At 42.3% G+C, this 23,047-nt stretch overlaps 2 protein-coding genes across 2 annotated transcripts in view; both read left to right on the plus strand.

The window, feature by feature from the left end:
- The window catches only part of DCDC1 (doublecortin domain containing 1), a 497,394-nt gene that overhangs the window by 451,508 nt on the left and 22,839 nt on the right, over positions 1–23,047 (plus strand). The window contains exons 30-34 of the mRNA XM_045291000.1: positions 1,257–1,449; positions 5,930–6,082; positions 6,819–6,920; positions 13,949–14,085; positions 15,317–15,493. Coding sequence (XP_045146935.1) covers positions 1,257–1,449; positions 5,930–6,082; positions 6,819–6,920; positions 13,949–14,085; positions 15,317–15,493 — 762 coding nt within the window. The remainder of the gene's footprint in view (positions 1–1,256; positions 1,450–5,929; positions 6,083–6,818; positions 6,921–13,948; positions 14,086–15,316; positions 15,494–23,047) is intronic.
- LOC101645325 (serine/threonine-protein kinase pim-2-like) lies at positions 3,160–4,252 on the plus strand. The gene is given in 2 exon segments (XM_045291001.1): positions 3,160–3,909; positions 3,911–4,252. Coding segments are annotated over 2 exon segments (960 nt in total). The 5' UTR covers positions 3,160–3,291.

The raw sequence follows: 23,047 nt of genomic DNA on the forward strand, positions 1-23,047 counted from the left end.
GACTTAAAATGAACAAACAAACAAAAAAAACAGTATTGCATCAATTCTGACTCATATTGACCTTATTCAAATACTGCTTTATTAACATAACAAAGAAAACCCATTCCCAGATGGGATTGTAACCACAGGTGTAAAACAAAAGAACCCACTGCTATGCAGCTGATTCAGACAGTGAGACAGAGAGGACCCACTCCTTAGGGATTCCAGGTGTAAATCTTTGTGGTAGAGGCCGGCTTCCTCTCCTGGGGAGCTGCTGGTGGGTTCAAACAGCGGGCCCTGTAGTTAGCAGCCCAATGCACAATCTATAGTACTTACTGCCAGGGCCCCTTCTACAAATATTCCCTCCCCAACCCCCAGAACACGCAAACACAAAAACTTGATTCCAACTCATTAGTTTTCTAAGGCTGTCAATCTTCACAGGAGCAGAAAGCCTCGTCTTTCTCCCAAGAAGTGGCTCCTGGGTTTGACCCACTGACCTGATGATTAGTAGCCCACTAGAGCTCCTTTCAGGTTTAAGGATTAGGATTTAGAACACATGTCTTTAAGGGATACAATGAAATCTGTAACACCTATTTACTTAACTTTCTTGTACAAATAAATATTTATTAAGACATTGTTGGTCAATAGACTAAAGCAACCGATAGAAGCTAGCCAATCTGAGATCAGCCTCAACCCCACAGCTGGCTTTGGGAGCCTGGGGCATAAATATTAACTGTCCAGCCTGTGTTTCAATCTGCGAAATGGAAGTAATAATAAGTGTCACTACTTGGCTTGAAATTTAGGTACTTATTCATTTTAAAGCAGTTCATAACGATGAAGTACTATGGCAATTTTAGACTGTATAATGTAACGAAATTGAAAGTGGATTTCTAAATTGAACATCTCTTAAAAAATACTCTGACATTAAACTATGTCAGCAGCTATGTTAAAATTCTGGAGTTAGGAATTCTCCCACTTGGATTGGACTAATATTTTCAGATTAAGTAAACCAATGTAATATCCAAAATTGTCTCTGATAAAAGATTAAGATTAGTAGTGATGGTATTTTTTGCATTTAATAGGCCTACAGAAATAGCACACATGGGAAACTAAATGCATACATTATTTGCATAAAAATGCAGTACCCACCCCACTCTTTACTCCTTATTTTCTCCAAGGATTTTTTTTTTTCACATTTCTAAAATGACAGGCACTTCATACTTATTCGCAGTTCTACCACGATTTCCACTCAGGTCCTTACAGTCTGCATTGTCTAGCTTCTTACAGAATGCAAGGAACAGCTCGGTCTTCCCAGAACAGCCTGCAAAATGTATACAAAAGATGGAACCGCAGTTCTTACTTTGCGTGATTTGGTTGTATGGGCTCATAAGGAATCCTTTTCCCAAAGAGATTCTAAGGATCAGACGAAACACGAAGCCCCTGTTGGAACAGAAGAGGCAACTGTGAAAAGTATGGAAGCTTGGTAACATTCTATAGGAATGAGCTGGGTCTCTTTCTTTTTGGATCATGCAAAAGTTCAATGTAACAACCTCACCCATTTCTTCTAGGATTTCTAAATCATGTGCAACTACTTCAGTACATTATTCCAAGGGTTTCAATGGGAGATTCTCATGTTATGTTCACCTTGCAAAGAGAAGAAAAATGAAAAGTCTATGACATTTGAATAATTATTATTTCTTGCATAAGTCTTGTGTAGATTTTGGTTTTAGCACTAAATTAAAGCAATAAATTATATAGAATTAGTAAAATATTGTAACACATTGCTACCTAATGAAACATGAACAGCCTTTTGTCTTAAACTCAAAACCAACTTAGGAAAGTGGGGCAGGATCCACTGTAATTTTTTTCCCCCCTTAGGATCAAAAGTATCCGCTCCGTACCTCTAACCCACCTTCACTGCTCCTAGGCTCTCCTAGAAACGCCTCCGGTTGGGGCATAGTGACATCGTATGATCGTGATCTCTTTCCATCTCTTTGTGCGTCCTTGGGCTATGTGCACTTGAGGACAGGGCACTTTGTGAAATGGAAGGTTGTCTTGGTAGCAGTGATTCTGTAGCGTTATGTCAGTGACGCCATCGCACCGTTATAGTGTTGAGAGGTATGATGTAGACGCTGAGAACGTGGCTTTTAGAGCAGAATGAAACCAATCACTGGAGAGCCAATCCTGAGCCATATTATAGTCGAACTGGGCTCACCCGGATTCAGACCTCAGCCTGCCTTCCGGGCGGGAGCCCAGGGTTCAGTTCTTGACCAGGTACCTCATGTACAGCCATCTCCTATCTGTCAGTGGAGGCTTGTGTGTTGCCTTAATGCTGAACAGGTTTCAGCAGAGTTTCCCAACTAACATGAACTAGGAAGAAAGGCCCGGAGATCTACTTCTGAAAATCAGCCTATATGAAAATCTGTGGGATTACAACAATCTGATCCTCAACATGGCGGCAGCCATTTAGTCCACCGAACATGGAGCCACCACCTCAATGGCAGCTAACAAGAACTTCATGATGAATATTAGTTGCTTCCTGTGAGGTTTTAAAAAATACTTATGCAAACATTTAATCACTAGAGAATATAGTTGGCATCACAAAATACCTCATTTTTAGTTTCTGGGGGATTATAATCTCAAACCCTCTGTTTTCAAATTCTGTTCAAAAATATTGTTCTTCATACAAGGTTGCTGACGGTGTCTAGCTGTCCCTTTACCCCTGCATCCTGAAGGTTATTCTTGAATCCGACGGAGACATGAGATGGTGGAGTTATGACATCAGGGAATGCTGAAAAATGTAAAGAAATTGCCATTTGAAGCACGGTATCATTTTTACCATCAAGACAATATGAAACAGTGGCCGAGCATGTGCACTGACTGTGAATTACCTGTGCCACACCTCGTCTTAGTGAGCTTATCTGTAAGAGGCATGGTGTTGAGCCGACCTCAGAGTATTGTTTTGAGGGTGACATAAGAAGATGTATATAGCTATCTTAGTAAAGCGCCCAGCACACAGTAAGTCCTCAATACATATCAGTTTCGACGCATTTCAGGATGCTTTTAATATTACAAATAACTCCTTTCGGAGGCATTTCCCTCAGGCCTCAGGACCAGGAAATATACATCTTCTGGAGAAGCATCAGCGCTGCCCGCGCTGTGGAGCCTACCGCTGCACTCTGTGCTGGCGTGACTGGGCCGCTGATTTCCATCCCGTCCATCCTGGCGCCCCCTGGCCCGGGCTCCACAGCCGCCCTGCCCCGGGTGCCCCAGACCTGCAGGCTCAGCGGGCTCAATCTGCGCAGCGTCTCCATGTTGACCAAACCTCAGCCTGAGCTTCCCGCGCCCCCCGTACCCCCCACGCTGCCGCCAGGAGGCAAGAATCAAGAAGCATTTGAAGCCGAATGCCGACTTGGCACTGTACTGGGCAAAGGGGGCTTTGGTACGGTCTTCGCGGCACACCGGGTAGCGGACCGACTCCAGGTGGCCATCAAAGTGATACCGCGGAATCGGGTGCTGGGCAGTTTCCCTCTGACCAACTCGGCCACATGCCCACTCGAGGTGGCCCTGCGATGGAAGGTGGGTGCCGGTGGTGGACACCCAGGTGTGATATGCCTGCTCGACTGGTTTGAGACACTAGAGGGCGTCATGCTGGTTCTCGAGCGACCTTCACCTGCCCAGGATCTCTCTGACGATATCACGGAGCTGGGTCCACTGGGTGAGAGCCGAAGCCGCTGCCTCTTTGCCCAGGTAGTGTCAGCTGTCAGGCACTGCCATGCCTGCGGAGTTGTCCACCGTGATATCAAGGACGAGACCATACCGATAGATCTCCGCCGACGCTGTGCCAAACTCATTGATTATGGGTCTGGCGCCCTGCTGCATGATGAGCCCTACACTGACTTTGATGGGACAAGGGTGTACAGCCCCCCCCCCCCACGAGTGGATCTCTTAACACCAGTACCATGCGCTCCCGGCCACCGTCTGGTCACTGGGTATCCTCCTATATGATATGGTGTGTGTGTGTGTGTGGGGGGGGGGGGGCATTCCCTTCGAGAGGGACCAGGAGATTCTGGAGGCTGAACTCCACTTCCCTGACCATGTCTCCTCAGGCTGCTGTGCCCTAATTCAGCAGTGCCTGGCTCCCAAGCCCTCTGCTCGGCCTTCACTAGAAGAGATCATGCTGGACCCCTGGATGCAGACACCAACTGAGGAAGCACCCCTCAGCATCCCCAAAGGCGATTCCAACCCCTTGTCATGGTCCAGGGTGCCCTAGGTCTATCCAGCCCCCTCACTGGCTGAAATAGCCACATCATAGCCATGTCACAGTTATAGTTTGGCCACCTACTGATCTGGTTTTACAGGTCATCAACAACCCAATGTTCCTAGGGGGATCGACAGTGTTACTACAGGCGTTGAGGGTGAGAAAGACATGGCCAAGACTGCCTGGTCCCTGTCCCAGTCCTGCTAAGGAGCCTTCTTGCGGCTTCTTGTGGAGTGGGGCTTTCTTGCTTTCCGTTTTGCTAAGGATGTTCATTTGAAGTCACTCATTTTAAGCCTCACAATTCTTAAAATCTAATAGGTTACATCCCCTACTTCACTGGCCCCTCTTATTACCATATACACTTTTGTTCACATGCCCACACTTGGGGCAAGGGTGCTTTCTTTCCAATATCCCAGCAGCCTTTATGTTGACAAAGGGACCCTTTCCCTTAGCCTTAGGTCCCATCTTCGGTCAAGCTGCTTGCCTACCTCAGCCCAGTGTTGCTTATTTTGGGGGAGGCGATGCCCTGTTGTTATCCGAGGGCTTTTTGTTTTTCTTCACTTTTCACTTTTGGTGAGGGGATCCTACTGTTATCTCAAGTGCTCTTATTCTGGTGAGGAAAACCCAACTTCCATGACTTGAGAAAGAATGGGAAATGGGCAACATCAGAAACTAGGGTGGGTGGGTGGCTTTTTTTGAGAGATGAATTAAGATGAATTTTCTGAGAGGGGGAATTACCTGTTTTTGTTACCTGTTCTTCTGGGGCCTCCTCTCCCACATTGGCAGTTTTGTTGCCTAGGAGCCAAGGTTGTCCAGTTGAAGAAATGTAAATACTTATGTATTGGGGGATCTGGAGTGCTCCCCTTCCCCTGTGCCTGGATTATTTAAAAAGCCACGTATGGAAGCCCACTATTTAATAAATGAAATAAAACAAAAAAAAAATACAACTTCTGAGAAATGTGCCCTTATATTTGGATGTGTCCATCTTGACATTGCGTTTTCCTCTTTGCGTTGTCCACTAGAAAGTTCAGAATTCAAATAGTACTTAAGTATGTAACAACAATGTGTAGTGTTACTTAGTAAAAGGTTAATTAGATGTTTGTCCAATAAAATAGGTCAAGCATTATTTCCATGAAATACCATGTATGCTTTAGTATAAGCTGAGTTTTTCAGCACATTTTTAATGCAGTTTTGGGGGTAAAATTGGGTGCCTCGGTTGATATTTGGGTCAGCTTATATTCGAGTATATACGGTACTTCACTTTTTTTCCCTTCTGTTGAATCTTCTCAATAGCAGGCTGAGATAACCACTAGTATCCAGATAAAAGATGAGGACACTGAGGCATCTTATGCACGGCTTTCATCTACCCCTCTGTCTCTTCTCAATTTGACTTCATGTTCTCCATCTCTTTATTTTACTTCCTTCTTATGGTGGATTTTATTTTTTTTGTAAGCTACCTCAAATTTCTTTCAGAATCAAGCAAGGTATAAGAGAGAAATTGGCAACCAGATTATTCAAAATCCTTAGGTCGCATAAGAATTTTCTGACTAAATGCATGTATCAGCATCTGGTTTGGGTTTAAGTCAAGTTGTTAATGAAGAGTAAAATATGTTGAATACATAACTTAATTCGGTAAACAACTTTATTTCTTATTCCTTGTGTGCTGGTAAACGTGTCATTTGTTTTCAGAAAAACTGAGAACAAAAGTGAAAACCAAATCCTTTCCCAAGTCTTTGACGCCGGATAGTTTAAGTGGCAAAGAGGAGTCTTTGCTTGCCCTCGCCCTCAGATATCCTGTTGCCGTCTGGGTGTCTTGTGGTGAACCATTTATTCCTCTGCCTGGTAAGCTTGCTGTTGTTGTAGTTTTTACTTCGTTCAAGCAAGCAGATGAAGAGAGGAGAAAAAACAAAATTTGCTACTATAAAAAATGAATTCAGTGTGGATATAGCAACATGACACCGCATTAATTCCTAGAAGGGGAGGTTCGTCAATTAATATATGCACATGGATAGCAATATCTTCTATATTTGCACAATTGGCTGGGCTTTGTGGGTTTTTTTCTTACTGGAATGGAGTATTCTGCATGGGAAAATGTCTAATTTAGTTGATAAAGAGAGCCTGGGTCTATAAGATTGAGAATAATGGTATACATTAGAAAATAACAAATGAGTTTAATTCACATTGAGGACGACCTGTCTGCACATTTTCATTTTTAAGAATTGCACCCTTTAGGCAGTAGGTGGATGTTTAAAAAATGAATGGTTCCAAGCAAGGCTTTCATCACTTCCAAATAGTTTATGGCAGTGGCAAATGAAATATGAGTCTTGCATATGGTAAATCTATACAATAAAACAGCACTGTTCCTCTTCTCTCCCCTCCCCCACTTATAAAGCAATGCCTCCAGCCTTGTCATCTTTCAAGCAAGATTTCTTTTAATGACCCTTACCTTTTAATTACTTGCTTCTAATTGAATCTATTTCGTGGAGCAGAAAGTTCTTTATAAATTATTAGCTTGCATGATAAATTACTGTTGATAAAAAAATGGTAAGATAAATATCATGCCTTTCTATTGTTCTAGCTTTGCAGAAAGCAGAAAAATCGGAGAAGCCAAACTGGATTAAAAAGGGCAACGTTTTGGCTGATCTACATGCTATGAAACACAAAATGAGGCAGTTAAAAGGTCAGTATGAACTAAATCAAGCATTATCAAGTTTAATTCTAACTGTAATCCCAATTTGCTGGTAGCTATTTTCTACTGTTAGATACCAGGTATTTAACTAATGAGCACTAATATAAATATTGTATTACAAAAGACACTTAAGCAACTTTAAAGCATAAGATTCTATTTCTTGATATTTAACTTATATTTATACATTTCATTGTAAGGTTAATATCACATGCCTTATAGATATGCATTAAAAAGTATGGATGAGCATATCTTGACCATATCACCATTTTATTGATTTTGAAATTATCCCTACACTGACATTTTATGGTCTCTGAGATTAATTTTTAAACATACCTACTATCATTTCTTTGATATTACTGGGGAAGAATGTAAAGGAAGGAAGTAATATAATCCCAGAAATAATATAATCCCCAAAGGCCAGTGTTATTTTCTCAAAAGGGCTTCATTTCGTTATCCAGCTTAAAGGATACTACTTGTAGTACTTGTCTTAAACTTTCATTCTGTCACATAATCTTAGGTTCCTGATGTTATACTTTTCCCATTGGCAAAAACTGCGTGTCCAGGAGCCAGGCCTGACATCCTCTGGCTTCCCTGTTACTCACAGTGCAGAAACCCAGCATGCCTCCACCCTCCGCCCCGACCCTTCTTTACATAACCCGACACCAGCATTTCCTCCCGGGCCTTTCTGCTCCTGTGCTGGGGTCAGCAACTCCTTGGAATGGCTTCACAGAGCTCACAGGCCATAGCCACAAGTAGAGGGGTTTATTAGGGATCTTAGTAGGTTACCACAAACCAGGGTCAGAAAGTAGTTGAAGGATGTTGCTGCCCAGAGCTAGAATCAGAAAACCTTTAAGTCCTTGGTCCACATCAATGCCTCTCCTCGGCCACTCTCTCTCCAGTCCTGCCCCGTTCAGCCTCTGAGAGCCAGGAAGCCAGCTGCTGTTCTGCCTCACAATCTCCTGGTATCCAGACGCCTCTCCTCTGTTCTAGCTCACCGTCTCCTGGCCTTGAACTCTGTGCTTCTGTCCTCAGCCTTAGCCACATCAGACAGTGATCTCCGACCTGCTTTCTTTCAATGGGCCTTGTTTTTCTCCCTTTACCTGCCGAGACAGCCCATCCTTCTAGGCAGCGGAGTGGCAATTAAAGCTGACCAGTCCCCTCTATTAGTGATACACACGCCTGATTTGCATCGCCCACTCAGTCATTTGGTGGGAATTACAGAGGCATGCATGTTACTGTTGCCAGGTTCCATTGAGTCAGTTCCACCTCCTAGGGATGCTATGTGCAACAGAACCACATATTGCCCAGCCTCAGTCCCCCTCACAACTGGTCTTATGCTTGAGCCCATTGCTGCAACCACAGACCCGTGCAGCCCATCGAGGGCCTCACTGAGACATGGAGAGAAGGGCTATTTTAAGAAATTTCCCTCCAACACACCAATAAAGTGATATCAAATGACTCTTTGGGCAGCAGCAGTGCAATTAATAACACAATTCATCCTGAATGCACTAGACAAAGCTCTAGTTTGAAATAGACATTATGATCCAGTTCTGACCAAGAGCTTGGTTGTATCTAAGTTGTATGTTATTTCTACTGACCTCCACTGCTCCGACTAGACATTTTCACAGACATGTCCATGAGCATATGCCTAATGAAATGACCATATCATGCCCGCAGTAATGCCTTCCACCCAGATATTTCCATTCAGAAACCTAGGAGCCATCCTTTACATGCCCCCCTTGCTCTTTCTCACCTTATTGTTTCAAAGCTATTTATTTTATTCTCAAATTAATTCTAAACCTCTCAATCCTAACTATCATTAACCTAGTTGAAGCTACCTTACCTCCCCCTTGGATTGCAACAATCACTTCCAACTGGTCTCTCTGTTTCCACTCTTGATGGTGAGCCTCCAACCTATGCTGAATGTTGATATTTTTCAACAACTAGAATTATCTGCTGAGATGCCAATGATGCAAAAATCATTTATCATGTAGAAAATGTTTTCTACATTTAAAAAAAAATCATCCTGTAGAAGTACAAAAGCTGATGATGGTACTCCAGGTCTAAAACCTTTCGATGACCCTGTTCTCTTTAGAACAAAGCGGTAACCTGACATGCTATATCCTAGACCAGCTTCTCTCTTGCCTCCCCTCTCCACCCACTCCACACATCTGGACTTTTATTTTCGTTCTTGGGACATAACAAAAGCTTACCTCTGAGCTTTTGTCTCCACTTGCTTGTCTCTGCCTAGAACATACTCAGCTAACCTCTTGGCTTGCTTCGACTCACCACGTGCTTGTCCGTGTACTGGTTATACCTTTCCAGTTCACAATCCAACTCTGGTAGTGTGACTCTCAAACAGAGCACCCAAAACCAGACCCAAACAAACAAATCACCTTGAACTCACTGCCATCAATTCAATTCTGACTCAGAGACACCCTATAAGTTAGGGTAGAATTGTTACTAGGGATTTCAGAAACTATAAATCGTTATCAGAGCAGAAAGCTTCAGATTTCTCTGGTGGAGTAGTTGGTGAATTTGAACTGTTGACCTGTGGTTAGCAGCCCAGCACATTTCCCACACTGTCACCTGGCTCTGTCCAACCCTAAAGTTCCACTCTGAGTAGGACTCAGCCCTACTGTAGTCATCTAGTCATCTGACTCTCCCTTACGGCGTATTATACATTCTACTCTCCTATTTGCTCTCTGAATAGGTGTAGAATTTCTGGATTAAGGAATGAACAGATTTTCAACTACTTACTTCAATGAGCAGTCTAAACTCTATTCCTATATCACATGAAATTTCTAGAAAGTAATATATTAGAAATAGTACCTGGCATAGCTATATTTTATGAATTCTGATTTCATGTCATGTCTCAGCTTTGATTACCCCTAAGTCATAAGCAGGTATAAAATCCATGTGGTATTATCTATATCACTCTGAAAAGCAACGTTTGCAGGGTTATTCAGTGTCCATTAGAGGAAGATTCACTGAAGTAGTTTCTCTTAGAATTTAGTGCTAGGATAAATCTTGACTCCACTGACAAAGTGTATATGTTCTGGTATTAAATATAAATTGAACAGAGGCTGTTAAAATATCTACGCTGAGAAAGATCTCTTTCTAGCTGCTGGCATGATGTTAACTGACCACAGTTAACTGATAGATGATAGCTCAGTTAACTGTGGTCTCTATTGGATTATGAGCTTCGTGTGGGCTGAGTGAGAGAGGAGGTATAGAAGGTAGGAGTAGTTGCTGAATCAATTCAAGTTATTGTAGCCACTGACACATACAACAAATATTTATTAAGCATATACTATATGAAAAACACTGTGCTAAGTTCACCTTACCTTTCATTTGTAAGGGATGGCTATGGCAGGGGAATAGAGCTATGTACATATATTTATTTATAAAATACTACAGTAGCAGATGGACATTAAGCCTCCACTCAAGTACTCCCTCAATGCAAGATCAATTTGTTCTACTAACATGGCACTTTGTGATGTTCACCTTCCCTGACACGATTGCTGAAGACAAAATGGGTGCACAAGCAAATGCAGTAAAGAAAGCTGATGGTGCCCGGCTATCAATAGATTTAGCATCTGGGGTCTTAAAGGCTTGAAGATAAACAAGTGACCATCTACCTGAGAAGCAACAAAGCCCACATGGAAGAAGCATACCAGCCTGTGTGATCATGAGGTGTCTATGGGATCAGGTATCAGGCAACAAAGACCCAAAACAAAACAAAACAAAAAGCGTATCAATGGGAATGAGGGGGAGGGCAGAGTGGAGACCCAAAGTCCATCTTAGACAATTGTACATCTACTCACAGAAGGAGCACACAGAAGGGACAGCCAGCTACAGTGCAGTATAGCACCAATGAAACACACAACCTTCCTCTAGTTCTTTAATGCTCCCCCTCCACCCCCATGACCCCAATTCTATCTTGCAGATAAGAGCTTACAACACAGGGAATCCAGAACAGATAAACCCCTCAGGACCAATAAGGGGAGCTGCGATACTGGGAGGGTAAAGGAGGGGGGAGTATGGGGGGGGCCAATCTTAATGATCGACATATGGCTCCCATCCCAGAGGGATGGACAGCCAAAAAGTGGGTGAAATGAGACAGCAGTTGGTGCAAGACATGAAAAAAAAAAAAAGAATAATTGATAAATTACTAAGCGGGCATGGGGAAGGGAGGAGGGAGGAGGGAGGGAGAAAAATGAAGAGCCGATACTAGGGGCTCAAGTAGAAAGAAAATGTTTTGAAAAAGATGATGATAACATATGTACTGATGTGTTTGACAAAATGGATATATGTGTGGATTGTGATAAGAGTTGTAAGAGCCCCCAATAAAATGAAATTAAAATTAAAAAGCAAACAAACTAGTAATCACGGGGTTGTTTTGATTAAGTACTCGATTACAAATATCTACTGCATTGCCTGTCACCTAATAAGTACTCAGTAAACGTTGGTGTGAGAACTCCTGAAAAAGGAGCTCATCTCCCTAACTGGGGTTTTAACACTGAATACATCCAACTCAGGAATAACAGACCAGGGAAGACTCCCACCTTTGTTACCTATCTGGCAACACTGGCGCATTTTGTTTAGTGTGAGAGCTAAAAGTGTCCTAAATGAATCCCCTTGACTGAGGCAGATTTACCCTTTCAGGCCCAGCGGCTGCTGCATCTTTGTGGCCCTCCCATTAAGGCCAGGAGGGGAGAGGGGGGGTTATCCAGGTGAGACTCAAAGTACAGCAGAGCAGTCGGGCTTTCTAGCTCATGGGCAAAAAAGGATAAAAATAGGCCAAGACTCCTCCCAATTGCCAACCAGAGAAATCACTTCTAATACCAGTGGCCTTTACTTGAAAGGAAACAGTAGGAGCAGAGAAGAGACCGTCGGCAGCAAAATGGGATATGTGGGAAAATGTAATAAGAAAATAAGAAATAATTTAGTGAATATATTTTAGTTGGTTTCAATTTCTGTTATCCTACCTCCATAAGTAATAATTTGTTATAAAAAAATGCCCCCAAACTAAAAGCTTTTCTGATGACACATCTCTTTAAGACAATTATAGTGCAAATGTATTCCTTTTCTTAAGCCCATTAGAAGCAAGTTGCCAAAGAGCAAGTAATGCATGATGTTTTTCCTCTATCCTAAATTCAGTCCCTGGCTCTAAGCAGTATAAATCATAAACGCTTACTGAATTATCTTTGGTTAAACTAAAACATTAGTGTTCAAAATGCATTATAAATAAGCTAGTTAATGAAACTGGCTTAAGAATTTATCTTCCATAAATTAATGCTACCTTACTTTATGAATAGAATTGGGTAAAACAATATTTAGTATAAATTTGTGGTGTTTTGAGAGGTACCACTGTGGTTTTCTCCAAGGTTTGCTTCGAGTGATATTGTCACTGTAACTTTCAGTTGATTGATTCAATTATGTTTTCTCCTTCACCCTAAATTGCATCTGAATGCTAGTTGTTAGTAACTCAAAGCAGCCTGATGTACAATAGAGCAAAACACCGCCCGGTCCCATCCCATCCCTACAGTTGTTGTCAGTCTGAGCCCTGCTGGCCTCACCGTGTCTCTCTCTCTTTGACGGTCAGCCTCTTTGTCGCTAGCCCTCTACTTGACCAAGAAGGATGTCCTTTTCCAGGGACCGACTTAGTAGACTCATAGAATTCTGGTTTTCGGGGGGGCGGGGGGCGGGGCGGGGAGTGATCAATAATTTTCATCAGTATTATTTTTATTGCTGGTGTATTTCCAAAATTTGAGCCATAAGAATTCAAGTGTTTTATCCTCAGTAAATACAGAACTGCCTTCGAAGAATTTTGTTCCTAGCCATAGACTGAAAATCTGGACAATAATCGTGCCTTGACAATAATGATTCAGAATCAGATGATGGGGTTTGTTTTTTTCTTTTTTGTTGACAATAAAATTGAGATAACTTCATTTTGGTATTCTGTTATTTCACCAACCTCGGTGTTACTTTCTCAAAAAAGGCTTCTTTGACCCATCACATTAGATCGGATGCGATCCCTAATGCATTCCCTCAGAGACCCTGGTGCAACATAATGTAACATAAGCAACGTTTCATGTAACCATTTGCTTATGCTTTGCCTTGCCCACCAAACTTCTTGAGGCAAGAAGTTGATCTTGAACATGTGTGTGACTTTGCATCATCCAGCTTTTCTGATGACACAGCACACTGCTGATAACATAGCTGTTGGTCGTTCCAGGTTTCTGGAAGACATACATAAGTTCAAGCATTATGTTTTTGCACAAGAAGTATAAAGGTCAACTCAAGGCTCAAAGCTGAGTAAACTCTTCAAGCCAGTTTCCAAGTGTGGCTGGTTGTAAAGCTGCTTTAAGTGGCCTAGTTGAAAGAATGTGAACATTTGAATCATCAGGCTTTTAAATTTATGCTTGTGACTCTTGAAAATGCAGTATTCTAATAAATATTGTTTCTTACCACAGCTTCCCAACACCATAAAGGGCACAGCCATGGGGTCAGAAACTAATCATGCTCGTGGGGTATTATTAGATAGAAAGAGAGAGAGACAAAAGGGCTCCTGTCTCTTGAGTTAATATTATTTTAGAAATACTTAATCCCCAGGCCACTAAGCTAATTGTGGGGAAAGGCTTATTATTAGCGAAGAGAACAAAACATATGTTCCAAGACGGAAGGAGATGATGGGGACTATATAGGTCATGAATTCTATTTGACTAAATTACTGCTGAACCTGGTCGTGGATGAGAGGCTGGGGCGAGTGGAAAGCCAGCCTGGTGTCTTTCCATCTGTAGAGTGTGTGTATCCTGACTGTTTAAAGCCTGAAGCTGCCACATGAAGGGGTATTGTGAAATATTATTACCTTAGGTATTTTGCTTTTATGACATATTTAGTATTTTAGGCTGTACTTCTAAGTGGGCTGATTTATGCATCAAGCAGCAAACCAATTTATTTGAAATTTGAAAGCCATCATCAGAAACAACATCTCCGGTGGCTTCTTTCCCCAGGGCGCCGAGTAGCAGCATGTCAACCAGCCACCATGGTTCCCACCCAAAGCCCCGTGCAGCCAGTGGTGGTAGCGGGAGGCTGGACTGAGCAGACTCAAGAGGAAATTAGACTGATGGAACGTATCACACATATGGAGGTACGTTTTTAGGCCTCCAGACATGAAAGGCTTTGCCTCTCTTATAAGCCTTTTAAAGTGCAAAATGAGTTTTACAATTATGCTATTAATATATTCTCGGCATGTGGTCACTTATGACCACATAAGCATATGCCAACCATTGAATTGGCATTTATCTAAAAGACAGCCGAAGGTACGTTTTGTTTGAATGGAGACCAGGAATTATGGCCTGAGCAGAGAAGAGAAAAAGGCCCAGTGGATCCGCACTCCGGTCGTTATAATGAGTGTGGTCCAGTTGAGCCCATGGCTTCATTGCTCATCTCTCCTAAGGGTGTGCCTCAGTATGGAAGGAGATCAAGGAGCAAATCCTAATGGCAATGGAGACATTCAGAAGTAGGGGATTCAAAAAGGGGCTTCAGCCCAATTGGTCGTTCAGTCAGGACTGCCAGACATAAAACAGTCGCGGAGAGAAAGGTTGGCGGTGGGGGAGGATTGGGGACAGAGAACAGGGAGAACTTTTTTGCTTTGTGGAAGTTTTTCATCAAAATGATATGTTCGTATTTCAGAGTGTTTCTCAAATTGGTGCAACGTGCTCACTGTGATTCGGAGCACGCCCAAGTCAAAGTTACTCAAGGGGGGGAAAAATGACATCATTAGAATTACGACTTCTTCCCAAGCTGAAAGGATAAATCACTGGCTAGGGAATGAATGCAAAGCATTGAACTTGTACATGCTTGAAGTAGGATGAAAAGCCGCCTGGCAGGGATCTGGCAATGTTTAAGGGGTGCTACTGTACTGAAAAGACAGTGTGAGCAAGGACTCAAACAACAAGCATGCACACTCCCTGAAGCGCTTCCTAGTTAAAGGAAATGATGTTGTGATTCTAATCAAAACTCATCTGTTAGATGCAGAGATGACTCAGTAGGAGAAACACCATGGACACGTTCAGAACCATGCCTCCATTCATCTCTCCAAGTGATAAGTGAAAGTTCAATGCTATGCCAAAATCAGTGCTTCTTTCTCCTCACTTTGATGCCTATTATTGTTGCTGTTAGTGAGTTCTCTCATGGAAGCAAGGAGAATTTGCATAAGAGTTAGTGAAAGAGAGGCTGACGCCCTTCGTGGTGACTTGCTGAAATTTTTCAATATCATTTTCAATTATATTGTTTCTCTCTTTCATCACATTTATCTCCCCACACACATACCAAAGAGACAGATATTTAAATATGGAATTCTCTGTTTTCTTTGACAGGCACACCTTTCCAAAGTCCAAGAGCTGCAATCCAGAAGAGAGCCTCTGATTTCCACAAGAAGTCCAACCAAGCCCAGCAGCCTGTACGTGCAACCAGACACCAAACGCGTGTGGGCGTATCTAAACGGAGGCAGCCCCCAAGATGGCAGTTATGCCAGGGGCAAAAATATTTCAGAGGTAAATTTTGAAGAGAGATATTGCAGAGAGAGAGTGTTAAACAGACCTCTGCCGTTTCTAGAGTGCTGTTCGACACCATCCAATCAGCTTGCATCATAGTAACCACATGTGCAATGCAGCCCAACACGGCCTGCGTCTCCCTGCGCCGTTTTCACAAATGCTGCGCTGCCTGGGCACATTGTCATATGTACTGCCCGACCAGCTCGTTGAGGTCTTTCATTTTCCATTGACGCGCTACTTCATTACACATGCTGTCCTTCTCCAGGGACTGGTCGATCTGGTTATATGCTCAAAGCATGGGAAGAGCTAAGAAGCATGCTGGCTCTACTTCTTCCAAGACAGAATTGTTTGTTTTTCTGGCAGTTTATGGTACTTACAATAGTCTTTGACAACACCAAAATTCAAAAGCATCAATTTGGCAATGGGTCATTTGCATCCTTCCTCTTTGTTTCCAATGTTTGCCCTCCAAACATCAGTGATTAACAATGCGCCTTGAATATATATGTGATCAATTGTGCACCAAATCAATTGATAGAATTCTTCTAGTTCTTCATCATTATCTCTAGTGATTGGTGTGTAAATTTGAAAAGTAGTTATACTAATTGGTCTTCCTTGTAGGTCTATAGATATTATCACAGACAGCATTTTGCTTCAAGATAGATCTTGAGATATTCTTTTTGACAAAGAATAGTATGTTAATCTTCTTGAATTTTTCATTTCCAGCATAGAACAGACATGATGATCTCAACCCGAAGGGCCAATAAAAGTCCGTTTCAGCTCACGAGTGCCTAGGAAATTGATCTGCTTAAACATTCCATTTCATTTTTCACTGCTTCCTATTTTTCCTAGCTTCATACTTGATATATTCCACATTATGGTTATTAAAGGCTAAATTATCAATGGATGTTTGCCGCTATTTCTTCTCACTTTGAGTCATACCCCATCATCAGATGAAGGTCCAAAAGTGTGGTTCCATCTATGTCATTAAGGTCTACGCTATTTTGAGATGGCAGCACTTCCCTTGTCTTATTTTCAGTGCTTTCTCATTTGAAGGGCTCATCTTTGGACACTATATCAGATAACATGATATCATTAATTATGAGGTTTTCAATGATGCAATTTTTCAGAAATGGACCATCTCTTGCGTCTTCCTAGTCTGTTCTTAGTGTAGAAGCTCCACTGAAACCCATTTACCATGGGCAACCCTAACTGAAATAATGGTGGCATAGCTTCCAGCCACCACAGTACCTCACAGTAACAAAGTGGGCATTAGTGACTTTCAGTGTTGTTCTGTGCCACCGAGTTAGTGCCAATTCATAACAACCCATCTACAACAGAACGAAACACTTCCAGGTCCCGTGCCATCCTCGCAATTGTTGTTGTGTTTGAACCCATTGTTATAGACACTGTGTTGACACGTCTTGTCAAGGGTAGTCCTCTTTTCCACTGGCTTCTACTTTACCAAGTGAGATGTTCTTGGATAGGGACTGCTGATCATCGAAGCACGGTACATGAGATGAAGTCTCACCATCCTTTCTTCTGAGGAGCGCTCTGGATGAATTGCTTCAAAGGCAGATCTGCTTGTTCTTTTGGGAGTCGTGGTACTTTCCATATTTTTTGCCAGTACCATAATTCAAATGCATGGATTCTTCTTTGGTTTTTCTTGTTCAGGTCCAAGTTTCTCATGCAGAGGAGGCACTTGAAAATACCGTAATCTGCCTAACACTACTAAAAAAACAAAAACAAACCCTCATTGTCATGGAGGGAAGTCATGGGTTTCCAAGACTGTAACTCTTTGTAGGAGTAGAAAATCCCATCTTTCTCTCACAGGGTAGCTGGTGGTTTCAAACTGCTGACCTTTTGGTTAATAGCCCAATGTGTATATACTATGCCACCAGAGCACTGTAGGTCAGGCAAATTACCCTAACTTATATGAACTTCATTTTCTCCTATGTACAGTAGAAAATATACTTTTATTATGGGGTGGGTATGATGACTAAATGAGTTAATATGTTATCTGTATGAAAGTCTAGAGTCAAATGCTTCCTGTAACATGTATGTGTGAATCTGAAAATACCACTTAGCCAGCAGAGAATAATGATAAGAGTACCTATCAACCAAATAGCATGGTCAAAATCTGTAATTTAAATACTTTTTCTGACTCATTTTCAACAGAGTTTAGAAAAAAACTGCCCCCATCATGAATTATGCGCTATGTATCTTCAAGGTATAGAAAATAATAGTACTCCTTATTATACCCAGAGTGCTAGAAATCTGGCCTAATTAGTAAAGTTAAAACATTGACTAAGGATAAACACAGTCAATTTATTTATTGTTTGAAATCACAGCAGTAAATCCCCAGACATGAATACATTGCCTTAATCTTTAAATAAAAACATTGACCGCTTGCCACTGAGTCGATTCTGACTCACGATGATCCTGTGTGTAGCAGAGGGAAGCTGCGCTCCGCTGGGTTTTCAATGGCCGGTTTACTAGAGTGCCAGGTCTTTCTTCGGTAGGCCCTCTGGAAGGACTGGTTGCACCAACCTTTAGGTTAGCAGCCTAGCACCATCTAAGGGCCCAATTAAAATAATCAATCGATCTGCTATTCTTTTAAAAATTGGATTTCAGTGATGTTGTTAATACTAGTTGAGCCTTTTCATTTCCTGAACCGTTTTCTGGGATGAGAGGAAATCACATGAGAAGAAAAGGGAGGTAAGATGGTATAACAGACTCAATTAGAAAAGTCTACAGAAGGTACCTGGAGTAACAAGAACACTTTATTGTATTTTATTTAATATTTTATTGTGATAGTTTATAGCAAGTGTATATTGCTTTTCCATTCAATAATTCACACACATTTTGTCCCAAAATTGATTGCAATTCCAAGGTGTATCAACCCTCTTCCCACTCTCTCCCAGTGTCTACTGTTCCCTTCATCCTTCTTTCCCATCCTTTCCTGCCATGCCTTCTGAGCTTTATCTCTGTATGTTAGACAGGGTTCTCTAGAGAAACAAAACCAGGACACTTATGATTATATATAAATATATATCATAAGAAATAAATAGCTAATTATAGAGCAATACAAATGGCTCAGTGTAACTCACTTCTGTGAGACAGATAATACACTGGCAGTCCTTCAAATCTTGAGGGCCACCGGGTGCAAGTCAAGGAAGCAGACAGCTGAGTCTTCTGTAGAGCAATTCAGGCTATCGAGCCACAGGCAGCAACCAGCAAAGCAGGTCACTAACAGTCAGCCAGATGACAGGGTCTGACAGTCCCCAGCTGAAGTGATGTATACTCCAGTAGCATGGCAAGGCAGGCCTTGAAGGAACCTCAAACTACAGCAACACAGTCCATGGGTTAGGCGTCCCACAGGTAGTGTAGGTTTCAAATTGAGGCAGAGAACAAGCTAAGGCTCACTGGTCCCATCATCAAAGAGCAAGAGACAAGAAAGATGAGGCTCGCTGATCCATTTATCTCTCTGCCCTTTGATTAATCCCACATGTGTTCATTGGCCAAGTTGGCACAATAAACCTACCTATCACACCCTGGGTCAATGCTGATCTTCTATGATGGGTTGTTCTAAGGCATACGTACCTCCCTGCCATTGGACAGATTCTACAGATTCTAGTGCTAGAGTTGGCTCAAGAGTGCAAACAATGAGGGATACCCTCTTTGAGAAAGTGTTTGCAGAACTGTGAAAGCAATCAATCATGTCTGAAACATTAACAGCCAATTTGCTATACTTGAGAAATGAGAGTGTGTGGGGGTGGGGTGGGAGGAATGCATGGGGGTGGGTGGGAGGGATGCAGAGGATATAGATCAAATCTAGATATACAAGAAAAGGAACTTTAAACACCTGGGGTGGCGGTGGGGTGGCAAGTGGGGCTGTGGTGTTTCAAAAGAGAGAAGAATTTCCTTAGGGGGCTGTAGTATTTCAAAAGAGAGAAGAATTTCCTTAGGGGGGAAAAAAAGAATTTCCTAAGAAAGGCAACTTTACAAAGCTAAAATGTTTCTTCCTTGCTGACTTCATTAGGAAATATAGAATTCGTGTTGCAGAGACTAAGTCCTAAAATGCACTTAACCATTGTAACTAGAACTGATAAAATAGTGAAAGAATATGAAAATGATTCAACTGCAGATAAAGAGAAAGCTGGGAAGATGAAGAAACCAGCCTGCTGAACTGAGGATAACAAACACAATAATGCAGACAAACGTTATATTTATTTGTTGTGTGGGGGAGTGACTCTTGATTTATGAGACTGTGTGTGGCATATAAAAGATAATAAATATTATCCCATTTTTACAATAAACTTTGTTTCTGAAGGGCACTTGACTGGACTCTGTGACACATCCTGACTTAAGTATACAATTGTGTAAACATTATAGTGCTACCATCAGCAGTAATCGCAGGACCAGGAGCAGTCAGAGGAATAAAGTATCGCATTGTCTCTGCTCTCCTTCAATTAATATTTTAAATTGGCAAAGCTTTTATAAATAGTTCCACTATTTACTAGCATTTGTAGAGAAATGAGCACTCTCATGTTAAAATAAGCACAAATTTTGGAGGACAGTTTGCCTTTATATATCATAAGTTAATGAGTTTATATAAAGGTTGAGAAGACTTTTATCATGAAGCTGTTTATAACAGAGATAAATTAGAGTCAATTAATGGTCATCAAAGGGATTTGGTTAAAAACGAAAAAACGGGTAGCAGTTGGATATGCTAGTATAACTCAAAATCAACGTTTAGGAAAAGGAACCATGAGGTTACTCCCAATACTATAAGTGAAAGAAGCAAGAGCTAAAACAAGGCACAGTTGGGTTTCAGAGAAACACAGGTCCACGCACACAGAAAGCAAGATTGGGAAGGATTTATTTTTGGATGAACGGATCATGAGTGATTTTTATTTTTAGTCCTATTTTGTACATTTTCTATGTGTTCCATTATGTTTTGCAGATGAACACGGTTCTCTTTTGAAAGTAAAATGTACTTGATAAAGAAGAGGACGTTCAGCTTAGAGAATTGCTAACCACAGGTGATAAAGGCCAAATTAGGAGTGCAGGCGGGAAGTTCAGTAGAAGTTCAGAGACGTGAACCCTGGGGTGACAGTGAAAGGCTCCACAGAGACGCCAATCAGGACCCCTGAGGGAATGTGAAAAATGGGTAAGGTTCAGCATCTCAGGCAGAAAAATCATTACCAAAGATGAGGGACACCAAACACAACGGTGCCAGAGTTGGAAGTCATAATGCAGAGTTAATCGATGATGGTTGGGCAGAGAAATAGGGGGCGAAATGGTTGGGGAGACCCGTTGCAGGTTGTCGTGGCTCCTACACACCGTCCTTACTTGACCACTGTCTGTCTAATGAAGAGAGAGCAGTATTTTCAGGAGAGCAGCGAGGTTTGTAGAAAGATACTTAGGGAGTGGCTAGGGGGCTCTGTGCTTATTATTTCTTCCTTTGCTTTATTTGATTCCCCCCCTCCCCCCGCCCCCTTTCCTTATCTCTTCCCATTTCTTGGTCACACGGTCTATTTTGCCTTCAGGGACCTATATGGGATTCTTTGTGATCAGTTAGAAATGTCATCTCTCAGACAATCCAGCTGTGAAGCAAACCTCTGGAAGATGGACTGTGTGTGGAAGAAACAGACCGTGGGGAGAGGGTTCAGATTTCACGGAGGAAATCTGGCTAAGGACCCAAATTCCAACAAAGAGCCGAGTTTCAATGACTGGTCCTTTTGCCAGAAGAATGAGAAGCAGAGGGCGTTTCAGAGTGCTTCTCGTACCTTCTCTAGTGAAACCCCCAGACGAGATTCGAGCCCCAGCCAGTGCTGACGTCCCCTGGCTGTGGGAGATGATTTAACCCCTCCTCCCCACCCACTCTTTGAACCTGCCAGCACAGCTCAATTCCCAACCGGTGCGTAGGCTCATCTGGCATCAGCGCACGGAGGCCGTTCACTCTCTAGGGTTCGTGGCTATTTCTTCAGGGCCAATCTTTTTTGTTCTGATTTATGGCTGCCTGGGCCCCTCCTTCGCTGGGACTGAAGTGTTTGTCTTCTCCTATCCCTACAGCATCTCTGTGATTCCACAGAAACTCAGAACCAATGTACACCTTTTCGATTTGGGAACGATCCTGAATGAGTGAGTGGAAGTGGAAAGGGTGGGCAGTCCGTGTGATTTGTGGAACGTGTATGTCTGTGATGGTCAAGTGTCGTGTCTGAGGAGGCATGGTCTCTGGCAATGAAACTGCACGCAGACGGTCGGCCAAGACTCACTCACACAATGCATTCTTTCAACAGCAGCTAGGGTCCTACAAAAATCACACATATTTAATGTCTGCTACCCTTGCTAAAGAAGATATTTGAGTGCATTTACATATATTTGTGAAACTGAGAATTTAGAATAGCTTTAAATATACTATGGTGTGGAGATCTTATAGAACAGAATTGTTCCAAATATGCTTCATTTCAAATTTATTTATATTATTACTTTTACAAACTCATTGGCTTCATCTCATGTAAATACATCTTCCAGTGAAAAAACAGGTAAATAAATATAGATTTAATTCTCGTTTTGCATTTAGTGTATGTTTTTAGTAATGTTCATTTTTTATTACAAGAGAAGAATGCAATGCCTATAGGAAAATACACTTTTAGTGGTAAAGTAGGGAAAATATGTGAAGAATTACATTTTTTAAATTGTTTTATTAGGGGCTCATATGACACTTATCACAATCCATACATACATCAAGTGTGTAAAGCACATTTGTACATTCATTGCCCTCATCATTCACAAAACATTTGCTCTCCACTTAAGCCCCCAGCATCAGGTCCTCATTTTCCCCCCTCCCTCCCCGCTCACCCCTCCCTCATGAGCCCTTGATAATTTATAAATTGTTTATTTTGTCATATCCTGCCCTGTCCGACGTCTCCATTCACCCACTTTTCTGTTGTCCGTCGCCCAGGGAGGAGGTCACATATAGATCCTTGTAATCGGTTCCCTCTTTCCAACCCATTCTCCCTCTACCCTCCCAGTATCGCCACTCACACCACTGGTCCTGAAGGGATCATCCGCCCAGGATTCCCTGTGTTTCCATTTCCTACCTATACCAGTGTACATCCTCTGGTCTAGCCAGACTTGCAAGGTAGAATTCGGATCATGATAGTGGTGGGGGCGGGGGGAGGAAGCATTTAGAGACTAGAGGAAAGTTATATTTTTCATCGGTGCTACATCACACCCTGTCTAGCTCGTCTCCTCCCCAAGACCCCTCTGCAAGGGGATCTCCAGTGGTCTACAAATGGGCTTTGGATTGCCACTCTGCACTGCCCCCCTCATTCACTATGGTAAGATTTTTTGTTCTGATGATGCATTGTACCTGATCCCTTCAACAACTCGTGATCACACAGGCTGGTGTGCTTCTTCCATGTGGGCTTTGTTGCTTCTGAGCTTGATGGTCGCTTGATTACCTTCAAGCCTTTAAGACCCCAGACGCTATACCTTTTGATAGCCGGGCATCATCAGCTTTCTTCACCACATTTGCTTATCCACCCA

This window comes from Echinops telfairi, unplaced genomic scaffold, assembly GCF_000313985.2.
Source record: "Echinops telfairi isolate 266 unplaced genomic scaffold, ASM31398v2 ScPeMD7_60;HRSCAF=208, whole genome shotgun sequence".
Classification (NCBI taxonomy): Eukaryota; Metazoa; Chordata; class Mammalia; order Afrosoricida; family Tenrecidae; genus Echinops; species Echinops telfairi.